This window comes from Oryctolagus cuniculus, chromosome 3, assembly GCF_964237555.1.
Source record: "Oryctolagus cuniculus chromosome 3, mOryCun1.1, whole genome shotgun sequence".
NCBI classification, from domain to species: domain Eukaryota; kingdom Metazoa; phylum Chordata; class Mammalia; order Lagomorpha; family Leporidae; genus Oryctolagus; species Oryctolagus cuniculus.
Window position 1 is genome coordinate 34,304,184 of NC_091434.1, and position 15,899 is coordinate 34,320,082.

General features: G+C 47.0%; 1 protein-coding gene and 1 long non-coding RNA gene across 7 annotated transcripts in view; one reads left to right on the plus strand and one right to left on the minus strand.

Moving 5' to 3' along the window:
* The window catches only part of LOC138848940 (uncharacterized), a 111,340-nt gene that overhangs the window by 37,262 nt on the left and 58,179 nt on the right, over positions 1–15,899 (plus strand). The gene's annotated exons all lie outside the window — the stretch shown is intronic.
* Positions 7,372–15,899, minus strand: part of PARD3B (par-3 family cell polarity regulator beta) — a 1,151,792-nt gene continuing 1,143,264 nt past the window's right edge. For 5 of the 6 annotated variants that reach the window (XM_070070340.1, XM_051849247.2, XM_070070342.1 and 2 more), the window contains one exon: positions 7,372–11,935. In XM_070070340.1, coding sequence (XP_069926441.1) covers positions 11,913–11,935 — 23 coding nt within the window. In that variant the 3' untranslated portion in view covers positions 7,372–11,912. The remainder of the gene's footprint in view (positions 11,936–15,899) is intronic. The other variant, XM_051849249.2, reaches the window with a different exon arrangement.

Consider the following 15,899-nt stretch of genomic DNA (forward strand, 5'->3'; position numbering starts at 1 on the left):
GTTACACAGAGAGAAGGAGAAGCAGAGAGATCGAAGCCAGAAGCCAGGAGCTTCCTCTGGGTCTTCCCATGCAGGTGCAGGGGCCCAAGGACTTGAGCCACCTTCCACTGCTTTTCCAGGCCATAGCAGAGAGCTGGATTGGAAGAGGAGCAGCCGGGACTAGAACCAGCACCCATATGGGATGCTGGCACCACAGGCGGTGGCTTTATCCGCTATGCCACAGCACTAGCCCCTGTCTCTGTCTATTCTGGCTTTGTTTCATTCCCTGTTAGCCTACCTGGAGGTGAAGGGTTCAGCCACACAGCTTGCCCCCTCCTGAAGTCACTGTACATTCTGGGAGCCCCAGAGCCCCTGGGGCACAGCGTTTCTAGAGTCACACCATGACTGCTACTGCCTCCATCTGTTCCATCCCCTACCATTGACCCAAAGACTTTTCTTTTTAATGGAGACTGACTTTGCAAATATATTAGGGAGCGATGGGAGTGGGGGTAGGACTATGATCATTTGGTCCTAAATAGAAGACAATCATACAGCGAATATAATGACAGCAAAACCACGTTCCTAAATTCGAGCTAGAGCCTGTGGAAGTCTGGGGCCTCCTCTCTCTCGGTGAAAGAGATGAGCAAGTTCTAGAGAAGTGTTGAGGACATAGTGCCCCTGACTACATCTTCCTTCTTCACTAAGGACAGGGAAACCTGTCTCCTGGTGATTGCATGCTATTTAAGTATCATCTACAGTCAGATCTGTTGTGAAAATCAGAGCTAATAATAGTAAATAACAAGCCTCATTGGCTAATGTGCCAAACACGCCATCTTCATACCACCCCAGAGGGCCGCAAGGGTAGCTGAGACTGGGAGGTGGTCAGTGAGTAGCTGGTCACTGTGAGAGCCACTCCAACCCACCCACCCAAGTGCCTGACCCTGGGATGCCTCATCTCTCCCATGCCCCAACTAAGAAATGGTGGTGGGACCCTGGCCCAGCAGGACCCTGTTTATCAACAGTGCTCCAGTGACTGCACTGGGGCAGGGAGATGGTGTAGGATCTGAGTGAGAAAGAAGGGCAGTCTTGGTGAAGCTCTCTGAGGGAGCTGGAGACGCTGTTGAGGAAGGACAGAGATGTCCTGATGCCAGGAGCCAGGGCAGGAGTGAGCCTGGGTTTGTGTGATGGGGGCAGGGTGATGCATCAGCAGAGGACAAGGCTTGGTTTTGTACATGGATGCCTGTAAGACAAATGGTTCACTGCAGATAAGCAAATGTCCATGGATCAAATGTGTCCTCTGCCTGTATCCTGTTGCTGGATTGTGTAGAACGCGGCCCCAGAGAGCAGGAACCTTTGAAAGTAGGTCCCTAAGCAGTGTGGTCCACCTCTCTGAGCTTTGTCTTTTAAACCTGGGTAGAAGGAAAAAAAAATCATTGCAAAGAGGCACAGCCCCAGGCCAAACTGTGACACCCTGAGAAGGTCAGGGGAGGGTCAGAGACACTGAAAGGCCACCCAGCCACCGAGGCCAGCCGTCACCTGGGAGTGGCGAGATAAGATGGTGGTGGGAGCAATCATGCAGAAAGCCACTTATCAAAGGGATTTTGACTCCTAGGTGGTGGAGCTCTTGGGAGTCTCGGATCTGGGGAGGTGCAATAGGATGCAAAGCCGCTTTAATAAAGAAAACATGGGGCTGGATTGTGCTGCACGCGCCGTAAATCACGGGGCGACACCACAGCACTCTGACGATCAGCAAGACTGCGCGTTGTGGGGCTGGGGAGGGCTCTTAAATCTAATCAACAGCTCTTTGAGCAAAAATACAGCCGTGACTTGGGGGACGGAGGTGACTGCAGGCTGGAAAATATCCTAAGGAGTGTGCACATTTCCCAGGTGATAAGAATGCTGAATGGTTCTGAGCTGAGAAACCTTGGAAAACAATTAGGCAGAGAAGCAAGATAACCTGTTGAAATTATGGTCCTGCACTTTACAGCTCTTAATAAACCTCCTGGCAGCGTGTCTCCAGCTCAGGTTCCCAGTCTGCTTATACCTTTAATAGTTGGGGGAATTAAGTCATCAAAGTTTCATCTACCTGTCTGACTTCAGCCAGAAGTACAACTTATTGGCCTGCATAGTTTTCAAAACGGTTGCCTACCTCCCTTGTCATTTAGTTTGGAGTGGAACTAACACAAAGGTGCCTGTTTATTGAGTCTTTAAAATGCCAAAATCTGCATTTACAGGATGTTCTGAGTTGTCTCCAGTGGTGGGCGTACTTTAGGGAATCACAGTGCAAGCTATTAAAGTTAAAAGAAATTAAACCGAGATCTACTTTCAACTTCCACTACTCATTGGTGTCATAGGGAGCACAGGTGTGGACTCAGAACTGGGCTTGAGGTAGCACTGCCAATTTAGCAGCTACTGCTGGTTCACAGCCTCAGCTTCCTCGCCTGAACTATGGGAGTAATGTCTGCCTTGTTGACGTGAGGGGGAAACGGGATAAACACAGGGAGAAGGCAGCTGGCACAGCTCCTGTACACTCAGTGTCACCCCCTCTTCTTTGCAGAAAGGGTTGATGATTTGTTGCATTTTTCTGGTTCAATTCACATAGTGCTTCCATGGGGCCGATTTTATTTAAACGCCCATTTGTGTGAGTGATGCTTCCAAGAACCTAAGTGTGTCTGCAGCGTCCCTTAGTAACTCGCTGTTGTTGGAGCTGACATTCCAAGGGCAAGTTTTCAGAATTCATCTGTTGCTCTGCTTTCTCCTAAGTTCGAGGATTAAACCGGGTAAATCATGAAAAATATTTAGACCCACATCTAGTACTTACCTAACACTGAATAAATACTAGATATCACTAGTAATCTACATTTCTTCCCCCAACCCCAGCCTCACAGGATGGGGGAGGGGTCCTATCTCCACTGCGGATCTGAGGCTCCCCTTCTCATCTGCAAAGTCAATGCCCTTCTTTGCTTGGCCTCGTCCTTAAAGGCTATTGTGTCCTTAAAGGCTATTGTCTTGTCTTCCAGATCCTGTCCCCATCCTAAGTCTGAAGTCAGCCCTCCTCTGCTGACAACACTCAGCTGAGTCGTGGTGCTCCGTGAACCTGTTTTACTCTTCGACTCGACTCTCGGGTGCTGGGGGGGTAGACCCCGAGGCTTGCTGAGGCTGGGATGCCCGCAGTACGTCACAGCGTTGGCTGGGAAGCGTCTGCTGAGCTATAACTGAGTGTCATCTTGTTTTTCTGCCGCTTGGCCCATTGAGCAGGCAGAAGAGCTACACAGTTGAGAGTTGTTAGGGTCCAGTGAACACTCCTCCTTAGGGTGCCACATAATTACTAGGCAGTAAACTTAGGTACTGGGCTTGGGGGTAGGGTTGGTAGCAAGCAGCCAAATAAAGGTTTGAGTCAAGAGGATGTTCTTTTAAACAGTCTTTAAGAGGGTCTTAGAGGGTCCATTTCTCTGCCAACTTCAGAGGACATCAGTCACCTTTAACCATGACCTCTGGGAGTCCAGTGAGCTGGAAAACAAAGCAGGAGGCCTGTTGGCCACACCCTAAGGAAGGGACTTTATCCCCCCAAAACCTTAATGCTTAAGGTAAGTCTGTATACTATGAATCTGAGATTCTTTGTATGAGAAGATGCAAAAATTACTGTGATCACGAACCATTCGGTATGTAACGTAAACAGTTATTAGCATGAACATGACCACTAAAGAAATCTCCGTTGTAAAGACACAAAATAATCTACAGTTTCTTTAGCAATGCCTAAATAGCTTTCATTCCATCTCAGGTTAGTCCCATTGTATGCAGGACCTGGTTTCTGTATGAAAAGTGGAGCAATCGTTCCGACTCACCATCCACAGCAGTTGAGAAAAACTAGTAATGGAACTAATTGCAAAGCTCCTGCCTAAAATCCAAAGAATTATACAATAATCACAGTAATCATCTGTCACTAAAAGTATTCCTGTCTTGGTAGGTTGTAAGTAATACATTTTCTCTTTACTTAAGTATCTCTTTACTCTCTAAATAATGCATTACCCACTGCATTTACAGTCTCCTGGCCTGCTTTTCCGAGTTTTAAATTAGAATCTGGCCTGCCCACGTGAGCGAACACCTTTCACCTCAGGAGTAATAGCAAGCGATCTTTAACGACAGGATCTTGAGATTTATGGTTTGAGCTTCGAGGGGACCGTCAGCAGTGTAGCAGTTGAGGAAAAGAATCCTCGCACCTCATTTCTTCATTCAAATGAATTCACCAAGTATTTCTTGAGCCTACACTGGGAGCCAGGCAATGTGTTACAAATACGATACACCTTAGAAGGCCACACAGTCGTGGAAACTAATCATTGTAATGCAGGCCATAAAAGTTTTATTGAGGTTCTGCAGGAAGTATCTTGGTAACATACAGAGTAGCATTACCAGCTCTGCCTCCGCAGGAGGGGCGTGGAAGGTGTCTTGGTCGCTTTACCTGCAGATCACTGAGCCCCTTGTAGCTAGCTGGAACAGAAAAGGATTTACCTGGCGAGCTGGCTGCTTGCAAATTTATTGGGAGGCCTGGAGGAGCAAGCTTTAGGCTGTGTTTCCAGGAATAAGTCTCAGAAAATCGTTACCGAACCGGCCTGCTGAGGGTGCGGTTACTCACGCAGTGGGCAGAAAGCAGCTCAAAATGGCAAGTGCTGCAGCTGTGGGCGACAGAAGCACACTGTCTCAGCCGGGGCCCAGGCTCCCGCAGTGGAGAACCTCACGCAGCCTCCTGATCCCCGGTACGCCAGCTCTGATTTCCTGAAGGAAACCAAACGCTCTGTTACTGATTGCTGGCAGGAGTGTGTCTGCTCCCCAGGTCTAGTCCCAGCTCTATTTTTCAGTGTTATTGTTGTTGGTTTTTTTGGTCTGTTTGGTGGAAGCTGGGCCTCATGGGGAACCCAGGTTGTAAGGAAACCTGCAAAATATGCTCTTTAGAATTAGGCCCTGTAGTCTTGTGTGGGCCCTGCTACCTGAGGGTGGGAGGGATGGGGGAACTGGTCTCCACTTTCTGCCTGCAAGGCAAGGCTTCTTGGAGAAAGACAGGTTGATCCAGACTGGAGGGATGAGTGAGGATCCACAGGGTGGCAAGGGGGGCATTCTGAGCACAGAGTTGTGAACTGTGTATGCGGACCAAATAAAAGAATTCAAAATAACAACATGAGACATAAAACCAGATGCAGAAAGAGACGAGTAGGGAGAGGCACAGGGGACTGATTTTGAAGGGCTTTGGACTTCTGGCTTTCAGCTGTAGGTAGTAGGGGGACACAGAAACGTTTTGAGTGTGTGTGTGTGTGGGAGAGCAAGCAAGGATTAACGTTCCTTGACTGTTGGGTATGCTATTACCATGTGTGCCAATAAATGTTCAGCACCTGGCTTTCCGGCGGTGGGGGGGAATTCTTGATTTGTAGAGTATACCAATTCCTATGCTGTAAATACTCCCTGCATCACCTATTTCCAGCCACCAATGTGATAGCACTGAACATGGAGTTTGGTTCTTGGGAGCTGGTACCAGCTGATGCCAACACTGTCTATGCCATATGGGTTAATTCTCAAAACAACCTCAAAAGGTGTACAGCAGTTCAACTTCACCAATAGTGCTAGAGAGACAAGTGTTTTGCCCAGGATTATACAACTAAGCAGTGGCTAAACTTTGTTTTAAATCCACGCCTGTTTTCAAAGCCAATGTTCTTTCAATAAGACTGTGTTGTCTTCAGAAGAGTACTATGGTCTGATCTTTATTTTGGGAAAATTCTTCTGGCAGAAATATAGAGCAGGGGTTGGTGTTGTAGCATGAAAGAGCTCTAAACAATTCCACAAATCAACAGGTGCGTATATGTGTTCTAATAGTTTTTTATTTGCACGAGCAGGTGGCAAGTCTGTATGGTACACAGGGGGACTGGAGGGAAGCAAGGCCAGAGATGGGGAGATCTCATAGAAGGCTGTTAAAGAGGGTGGATGAGTAGTGATGAGGCTGAGCCAAGGCACACCACAGTATCTGGAAGCCCAGACATGTTGAATGAGTTGCAGGATACAATGTTGGGCATTCCATCTTCTTCTTCTTCTTATTATTTTTACTCTGAAAGGCAGGGTTACAGAGAGACAGGGAGAAGAGAGACACACAGAGAGGTCTTCCATCCACTGGTTCTTTCCCAGATGGCTGCAATGGCCAGGGCTGGGTTGGGCTAGGCTGATGCTAGGGGTTTCTTCTGGGTCTCCTAAGTGGGTGTAGGGACCTAAGCACTTGGTCCATCTTCTGCTGCTTTTCTAGGCTCATTAGCAGGGAGCTGGATCAGAAGTGGAGCAGCTGGGACTAGAACTGGCACCCATATGGGATGCAGGTGGCACCTTAACCCACTACACCACTATGCTGGCCCCTGGCCTTCCATCTATTACACGGGAAAGGGAGAGGGGGCAGAGTTATGAGTGTGAAGTCAAGGATAATCTCCATTTCTGGTTTGTAACTGTGAACTTGGGTGGTGCCATTGGCCAGGACAGATTTGTAAGGAACAGGTTTCCTGGAGAGGACTTATGTGTTCAGTGTGGGTGCCTTGACTTCAAAGAGCCTGTGGTATGTCCAGATCACAATGTCTGGTAGACATGCATGAGCCCAGGAGACAGAGCTGAGCTGGAGCAATCAGTATGGAGGAGGTGGTCGCTGAAACTGGGGCTGAGTCTCCATTTGCCAGGAATATAGAGGAATCTGAGAATAAGCCGGGGCAGTAATGGAGCTTGAAAGAGACAGGGATAGACTGGAGGAGAACCTTGTCTAGAAAAGGTGAGGGTGGTGTGAGCTTGTGAGAGAGGTCACAGTGTTAACTGCCAGAATGGGCAGCTGCATCCCACTTCTGCAATGGACTGTTTTCTCTGCTGCCGTGCTACCTCCCAAAGATGGCGCCCAGTGGTCAGCCCTCTTTGGAGATGGCCTCAACTGCAGAGAATTGCTGGATCCTAGGTCTGTCCCCTTCCTGGGGGTAGCCCATAGCCACAGATCAACACAGTGGTATAAAGGCCCAGCTCGCTCTTCCAACCTGGCACAAGTCTGAGGAGCCATCGCTGCTCTAGAGTTCCCTGTGGGGTTGGCTGAGACCTATGCTGGCAGTGTGCTCTGGCGAGCTTCGCCCTTTGCCCAGTCCTGCTTCCTGTCATAGGTATTGGAGCCATGTGCATTTCCCCAGTGAACATCCTGCTGGCCAGTCTCCACCTGCTGCTCGGGGAGCCCTGCATGTGACAGGTGGTCTTTCTCTTGTCCTCCCCCCCGACTGCTGCTCTTGACTGTGGCTGCTGAATTATGCAATGTAGAGTGAGCAGCCCCAGGCCCACCTGTCCACTCATCATCCTACAGCAAAGCAGCGAGGCAGGTAAAAACCAGACCTGATGTCTGACTGAATAAAGCTTTATTTTAATGCAAAATAAAACAAGAAAAATTTATTTACTCATATATAACAATATCCAAAATGTTTTTTTTATCCCCCCTCCCCAGCCCCGTGGTACAAATGAGATCATCATCTTTAAAATGTGTATAAAAGAATTCATTCTTGATCCTCATATGCCAAAATCTGACTTCACATAATTTATCTTCAGAAGTTAGTAACCGACTTGGTATCACAAAAGCACAGGAAATACGACAAAAAGTGACAATAAAACAACACAGTTTGATGATGTTCCAGTCACCTACAACACTGCGGATGAAGCAGGCGAACATTTTTTGAAGGAGCCGAGTCCACACACAGGCTAGGAGAGTCTTTGGGGCTGGTTCACTTCCCACTCCCAACCTGGTAGACAAACCCTGCTTTAAAAGTCAGGCTGTGTGTGATTCTGCGACTATTGTGTGGACATGAGGGAGAGTCTCGCTTAGAAGCAGTGGCTGCGTGTGACAGTCTAGGCTTATTTTAGGTACCTTTTTTTCTGGTGACTTTGTAAGGATAGACTTCATCGTCTCCTCCTAAGTCAGTACAAAGCGGGAGTGCAAAGAAATCCTCCTGTGGCTGTTTCTGATCCAACTCTCCCCTGCGTAATCGCTCTAAACCTGGACTTTTTGTTGCTCATGGACTCAGAAAGCAGTAGGGTATCTTCCCAATGTAGGACCAATTTGCAGGCCACTCATAGATTTCAGAGTTTAGCGCCAATGGGAAGTTTGCAGATGCGCGTTCCTCTACAAAACAAATGCTCTAGATTTCTGTGTTTTTCTGAAATCTGATGCTCTTCAAAGCACTGAATGTTGGGCTTGCAGTTTAAGGGGAAGTGAATGTCCTTTATATGGACCCCAGGGAAAGCAGAAGGAACCTCAGGATCTTCCCAAGGGGGACCCTCCTTCAGAAGATAGCTTGCTTCAAGATTTTCATGACTCTTTCGGAGAGATAACGAATCTTGTTTCAATTTTATTTAACTGGTAGCAAGAATAAAACTACCATGAAGTCTCCGATCTCCTTTCCCTGGAGGTGTTCATGGTGTTTCCTCCATAGACAGCAGTGGGTCTCTGGATCCCTACCATGCTCTTGGTGATAGGATCTTTGCTCCATGCTATGTGTGTGTGTGTGTGTGTGTGCAAATACTTTTATCTAAAAATCTAAGAATAAAGAGCTTAGAATAAAATTTTTCCCAATTTCTGTTTGCTACTAAGTCATGATTTAAGAAATTATTTGTATTTGAACTTGCTTTTCATTTACTGAGTTAATATTGTGGAGAAACAGTGTGTGGTGGATTAATGAAAATGTGTTTCTTGCCTTTGAGGAAGATTGAATTCTCCTGCACATAGAAGTTTTCAATGTTCTGTTCTCTTTCTTTTCTCTTGTACAAAGGGAGAAAAATAGGTCTCCTTAAAAATAGGGACTTGAGGCCAAGCATCATTTTGAGGCCTAAATGAGCAGCCATCAGATCTGCAGCCAGCCAGGTGCATGTGGATGGCTTGGTAGCTGGATGTGCCACTCTGTTCTGGGAGGGCTATTCGAGTTCTGAGCTAGGAGGAGTCAGTTGATTGTGTTTTTGCAAAGCTTTGTGCAAGACTGTAAAGAATGTGGGAAAACGCTTTCCTGTTCCTGCATACCTACTGATCATAGCCTGATCTTCCAAATACTCTAAAAAGAACCTGTTCTCCTAAATACTGAGAATGAGGCCATAACCTCTGGGTGCTGACAATGGGGGCAGGGGGTTAATACCCAGACATGTATAAAGCTTACATGTGAGATCTTAATTATTGCTTGGCTTAATAGAGCCTCTGTCACAAATATAATGTTAGCTTCTTTAGGGCAGGATCAAATAGGGCATGGTTACATTTCAAGCATGAGAAGAGGACTTAAAAAAATCTATTTTTTCTGTTTGCTTTCATGGCACCTTCACATCACCCTCAGGATTAGCAACTATTATATTGACTGTGTATAGAGCATAAAAGCATGTCTCAGAGCAGCTTACCCTGAGCCCGTGTGTAAGAGGTATTGTGCATTCTTCCTGCAAGGGTTGTTCCCCCTAGACACAGTCTCACCTCACACTGCCACCCCTGGCTGCCCTTCAAGTGGCCTAGCCTTCACCCAGAAGGAGCCTTGTGGCTTGAATACATCCAATAGTCTAAAGAAATCATTTTAAAATACAGAGCATACTGAAGAACTAATACTTCTTGCTTCTAAATGCTGCATTGTGCTCATCTTATTTTCTTCTTTAATGTTTATTTGGCTTAAGGGGAAGGCATCATGCAGTGTGTTGGCGGGGGAACCCTGTTGCTCACCTGCTCCATATCTCCAGCTGAGCATGGCCTAAGATCCTCACCCTCTTTGAATGAATAAACAATCTAAAGGTGCCTGGCTGAAGAAAACTGACAGAGGACAAAAACACCTGACAATCTTTTTCCCAGAGAGCCACAGTGACTGTGGTTTTAGACTACAGTCTCTCCGGAAGTACCATAAATCGTGCTATTTCTGTCTAGAACCAGCAGTTGCATCATTCCTGGGAACAGAATTCTAGTTGAAATAATAAAATAGTTCAAACAGGGCTAGCTGGATATTCTATATATTCAATAATGCTATAATTTATTAAATCCTGCCAGAGGCATTTTAATCTCAGCTGGAATATGTCTAAATTAAAGTCCAGGCTTTTTTTTTTTTTTGAGGGAATGAAGAAGGAATATGAAAAGGCAAAGTAATTCAAGAGCCACTGAGCAATTCAAATTGTTGCCTCCAAGTTTATTGTTTCTTCTGCCTGTATTCTTGTTTGGGTCAGGTTGTAAGCATTAGATGTTCTTCTTTTGAAGAAAAGAACTGTGATGTGTTGTACTTCAGAGCTTTAGAGGGTGAGATTTCGGCTTTCCGAGGCCAGGAGATCTTCCTCTCTCCCAGTTGGGGACCCTGGCCTTGCCTTGACATTTGTTAATGAAAAAGTGAAGATGCAGCTTGGTTTACCCTGATGGGTCCTCACCTCTTCCTTCTCTTTCCAACCTTTCCTCATCAAACTTCCCAGGAAGTATTTTTATTTTCCATCCTGGTAATCACACGTTTGAACACATGCACACATGTACACAAACACCCTCCATCATTCACTTCCATTTACTACCTGCTGGTCACCAATTTCCAAGGGCCTCAACCAGCCCCTCGGTGTCCCTGAGTGCAGACGGGCACTGTTGGACACAGAGTGTGGAACTGGCATCTCTAGGGTATTGCTTCCCTGGCAACCTCTAACTAGCTGGCCCTATGTTGCATAAGTATACTTTAACCCTTAGTCTTAAAGTGGAGGCCCCATTAAAATAATTACAGGCAGAAGATTTGGGGGTGACTTTGAAACCAAGTATCTCCAAGCTGTCATGCCCAGGGAGGAAGGAAGGTGAGGACCATGGGGTTTTAACCATCTTCCCCTGATCACCTTAGCCCTCAGGAGTATTCCTTCTGGTAGCTTTGACTAGCCCTGCACGTTCTCTCCGGACCCTCCATACTGTATTTTACCAAATGTCCTATCAGAAGTGAGGAAGCAGGTGAAATGTTTACAGCAAATGAGTGGTATCAGCAGACCCAGAAATTGCAGAGATAGTTGAAACAGTCATCTCAGTACAAAACACTTCAAGGGGGTCACTGGTCATGTTTGCCATTGTTTGTTTTTTTTTCCCTCTAAGAACACACTATACTCAAGATGCCCACATCTGCAGTCTTGCTACTCTTCCAACCTTTAACTCAATGGCCCCACAGAGGGGCACTGAGGCTAGTCCAGAATCCTGCTTGGCAGGGACTCCCTTGGTACCACCAATTGTGTGTGTGTGTGTGTGTGTGTGTACACGGGCACAGGTTACCTCGCCAGGCAGGCAGCACGGAATAGATCTCCAATGTAGATTGCTTCTTCAGTGAACTGAACAATCCTGAATGCTCTATAAATACCAGATGGTATTGTTTTTATGACCCCGGCTTTCCTCTGATTCTACCCTGATGCACGATCTCTCCCGCTTTCTTTCCTCTCTGGTTAGCAGTCAAGCATTGCAACCCAAGTGAGAAGTGGCCAATTGGTACCATGGAGAGTTCTTAATAGGAAGAACGTCTTAGGGTGGAGGAAGGGTGAGGTTAGTGTTAGGCGTCTTCCTTTCTGGGCTTGGCTGATCTTGGTGGTGTTCAGCTATACTGCTGCAGTCATGGGGTTCTTCTGCCGGGGGTCCTGGGTTCGGTAGGGGTACTGGTCTGGGCTGCCCCCTCGGGGCCCTGGTCTGCCCATTTCTGGATAGCCTGGTACTCTCTGGTGCGGGGGAGGGGAAGGTGGAACATCCTGTCGGAAGGGTCCTTTGTGCTGGGGGGCTGGCGGGGGTGGGTAATACTGAGGATACCGGAGATCTGCCACCCTGAGATCCGGGGCGCAGGGGTAGCTCCCTTTGGGAGGATGCATGGGATGAGCCCCTGGGTAATACGGAAGCTCTCTTTCCTTGTAGAGCCCTCGAGGTGCGGCTGTCAGGTAGTCTACAGGATCCGCTGGTCCTCCCCTGGAAAGACAAGAAGAGACATGTGTCAGCAGTGGCCAAGCTGGCTGCACAGGTGAACAGCACGGTCCTCAGCCTCCTTGGCAGTTGGCAGTGGCCATAGGCTGGGTCTGGCAATGCCACGAGAGCAGAGGAGATGCAGTTTTCTTTAAAAAGAGGAGGAAGCCTCTGCCACCCTCACTCCTTCCTGTTGGCCACAGGAACAGCAGGTCCAACCACACGGTGAAAGCTGAGACAGGCAGAGCAAGAAGGCAAGTGCCTGGGTGTCACCAAGTCAGTCAGGGCCACTTACACTCAGGTCGGTACATGAGAGAGGAATACACGTTTAAAAAAATTAAATTTATTTACTTCCAAGGAAGATATCTTTCATTTCCTGGTTCATTCCTTCAATGACTGCAAAAGCTGGGGGCGGGCCAGGGCCAAGCCGGGAGCCCGTGGCAGGGGTTCAAGTACTTGGGCCATCACTCACTGCTTCCCAGGGTACACATTAGCAGGGAGCTGGAATCAGAAGTGGAGCTGGGACTGGAAGCCAGGCACTCTGATGTGGGATACGTGTGTGCCAAGCAGTGTTTTAACTGTGTGCCAAACATGCACCCCAGGAATAATTTCTATCTTATTTATACTTTCTTATGTTGGCCTGTATCATAGCAGTGGAACTAGTTTCCAGAAAATGCAATGAGTTTGGCTCTCTTAAGGCTTAATCATTAAACCAGCCTCCTTGCCTCGTGCTTCTTTACCTCTCTGCTGCCTATCTTAGTTAGAAATGCCAGGGTTCTTGGAGTGGCCAAGTCTCTATGGATTGCGCTCCCTGTCTTGTGAATCTGGGAGGTGTTCTTTCAACAGGCAGTAATCTGATCTAACTCTGGGTGGCTGCTGTCACATCCTGTGTGGAATAAGTGTGCCTTCCCTTCTCTGTAGCCCCCAGAAAAAGTGTCAACTCAGAGCTGGAAATGACCCACCCAGAACTTTGATAAAAAGTCATTCTACTGCAATGTCAGGTAGTGCCACCAGGCCAGTAGCAGAGTGGGACAAACCAAACCAGCTGTCAGGTGTGGGCACACAGGTGCAGAGAGAGAATCAAGACTAACAGGAAGTGGCCGTCTGTGGATCCCTCTGGGAGGACACAGCATCTTCGGATCTGTTTGCCATAACGGAAGCAGTCTGTCTCCAAACAATGTGCAGATGACTGCTGCTTATCTAGCCTGGGGTTAAGCAGACAACTTCTGTTTGCAGTTCTTAAAATCCCATAAACCTTCTGTGCACACAAACACCATCACCACCACCCCCGGATCCTTCCCATTTGTTACCAGTCCCCCTTTAGGGTCTTTTAGAAAGGAAAATGGCAACCACAATAATTAACGCAAAGCTCTCCAGTCAGAGTCCAGACTGTGAGGACCCTTGGAGAAGAAATGACAGCATTGTTAAGAACACAGTGTCTGTGGTTAATCAGGTGCTGTCGGTGGGGGTCAGAATCCCCCCCCCCCCCCCCCCCCCGCCTCCACCGGGGTCTGCGGAGCAGGATGCTAACACAGCTCTGCGAGTTCTGCCAATCAAAGAAGATTTGACAAGCTCCCCCTCCCCGTCCGCGTGCCTGTGGAAAGCAGCCCGTGAACACATCCGTAAGGATGAACGATCGAATTCTCACTCGACTTTTTTGCGTCTTAATTTGGCCATGTATAATAATGAAAGATAGATCCTCAAGCTTGGGGTAATTTGGTTAGTGAGAGTTTTCAGATAAAAAATTAAATTGTTTGCGTACAAGTTATTACAGCATCAGCTGCTATTATTCAATGCAGTTTGCTTTGCTCCGTTTTAAATTGCCCATGACAAATAGAGGACAGATGCATAATCTGTCACTCCAGCCCTGGGAAACCAAGGGGCCTGCATTTCACCTTTCCTTGCCTTTAAAAGAATTTCATTTCTGATTTAGAAAACTTACAGCACGTGTTATATCTTCTATCGCAAGAATTTTTAAAGTCTCCTACCCCCACCCCATGTTCATTCCTATTTCCTTTTGGTTCATGTTGGAGATTTCTGAAACACTTGGAAAAAAAAAATCCTTAACCTGTGCTTTCTCTCAAAATCCGCTGAAGGTATTTCTCTGCATGAAGTGAAACATGTGGTTTTTCTGCACTCATTTTAAGCCCTTAGGATAAATCACTGACATTTGCAACATACACACACATTATCTGCCCTAAAATGAACATACAACCACCGGTCCCTCCGGACTCTCTTAGCATGAATGCTTCCTGTTTAAAATGGAAAGAGAGAAAGGAGGAATTCCAGGCCTTGGACTCTTAGGGTCCTATTCTCTCCCCAGAGATTTCTCTCTTTTAAAACAGAACATTATAAAAGACAGGCACGCCTTGTGTTTTTTTTTAATTTCTGGAGAGAGAATCCAGATCAAGTGGTGACGGGGCAGAAGTCGCCCTGAGCGATCCTGCGACAGCACGGGCTGCGTGGGTGCAGCGGCACCCGCACCTTGCCCTGTGCACGGAGAAGGGCGGCGTCCCCCGGGTGCAGACGGGGCAGCCCACGGAGAATCTTGTGGCCCCATCTTGTTCCCTCAGAGGGGACCTTACGTGTCTGGCAGTTTGCTTGCTTGTGGCAGAAACCAAGTGAGGTAGCTGTTCTGTGTCAAGAAAGGAAATCATGGAAACTGTCTTTTTTGTAGAACTCATCCGTGGCAGTTATTGTTTTTAATTTTTCAGAGAGAAGAAAAACAATGAATTGGCCTATGAAAACACTCTTTAAGGTTCAAAGAGAGCTGGAAGAATTTTCCTCTCTTTGGGGCTGGTGTGTCGCTGCTGTTTATAATAATGTTTTACTCAAAATTGAGCGCTTCCTACAGACGTTGGCCAGAACTACTTTTAAGGTCTTGTGAACATTATTGTATGCGTTTCAAAGAACAGCTTTTAAACAGGAAACAAAACCTTCCTCGTTAGCTCCAAATAAAGGAAGACGATGACGAGGGGACTGACATTTCAGCTGTGTTCATCTAGAGAGTCCCTTTTCATAGCCTCTTTCTTTGTGTGACAGTTGGTGTTTTAGGGAGGCACAGAACCCATCTACTCTGGGGCCTGAGCAGTGCTCATCGGAGGGGCTGACGGCGTGTTCTGAGCCAACCCCGAGAAATCCAGTGACAGCTTCCCCAGGCGGTAGTGACTCAAACAAGGATGCAAATCACAGATGGGTCATTCCTTCAGGAGCCCTCAGTTTTCCTGTGACTACACAAGTCTTGTCTGTTTGTGTTCTAGTTCTTTAAAAAATTTCCACTTAAAAGTCTCGCACAGAAGCCATCGTTGCTTAATAGAAACAAGCCATTTCCGATTCCTATATGCTCTGAGTCTTCAAGGACGCTGTCAAGAGAATACCTGACTGAAAAGTTTTGTTTTATTTCTGATTAGGCTCATGTCCTGAGGCCAGAAGGATTCAGATTTTTCTTGGAAGTCTCCTAGGACCTATCCCAGGTGTATACTTTTTAATCTTATAATTGCATGCGATATGGTTAGCCAGTCTGCATGTGACAAAACCATATGTAATTCACAGTTAAAAAACAAAATAAAGATCGTTTTTTCTTTACATGAGGGTTCCCCCCCCCCCCAACATCTCTTTCTGCCATCTCAGTAGGTCCCTATTTTTCAGCAAGCAAAAAGGACTGGCGATCAGACACTAAGCTGGTCAGAGCGCCAGCTGTGGGCACCAACCATCTACCCTTTATGGAAGGAGGGAAGACAAGACTCAGTATTGGAGGGGCGGAGTCACTGACAAAACTTTACTAGGAATGAAGTGGCTGTACTTATGAGGATAGATGTAGGGGCTCGAGTAAAATCCTCCCATCTTGGCACCACCCACTCTCCCCATTGCAAAAACAAATTATCAAACAAAATCTAAAAAAACACCTCTTTCCTCTCAGCTCATCAGTCTTTCACCCTCCTTGTGGTTGCTTACGTACTGCACTGGGGCA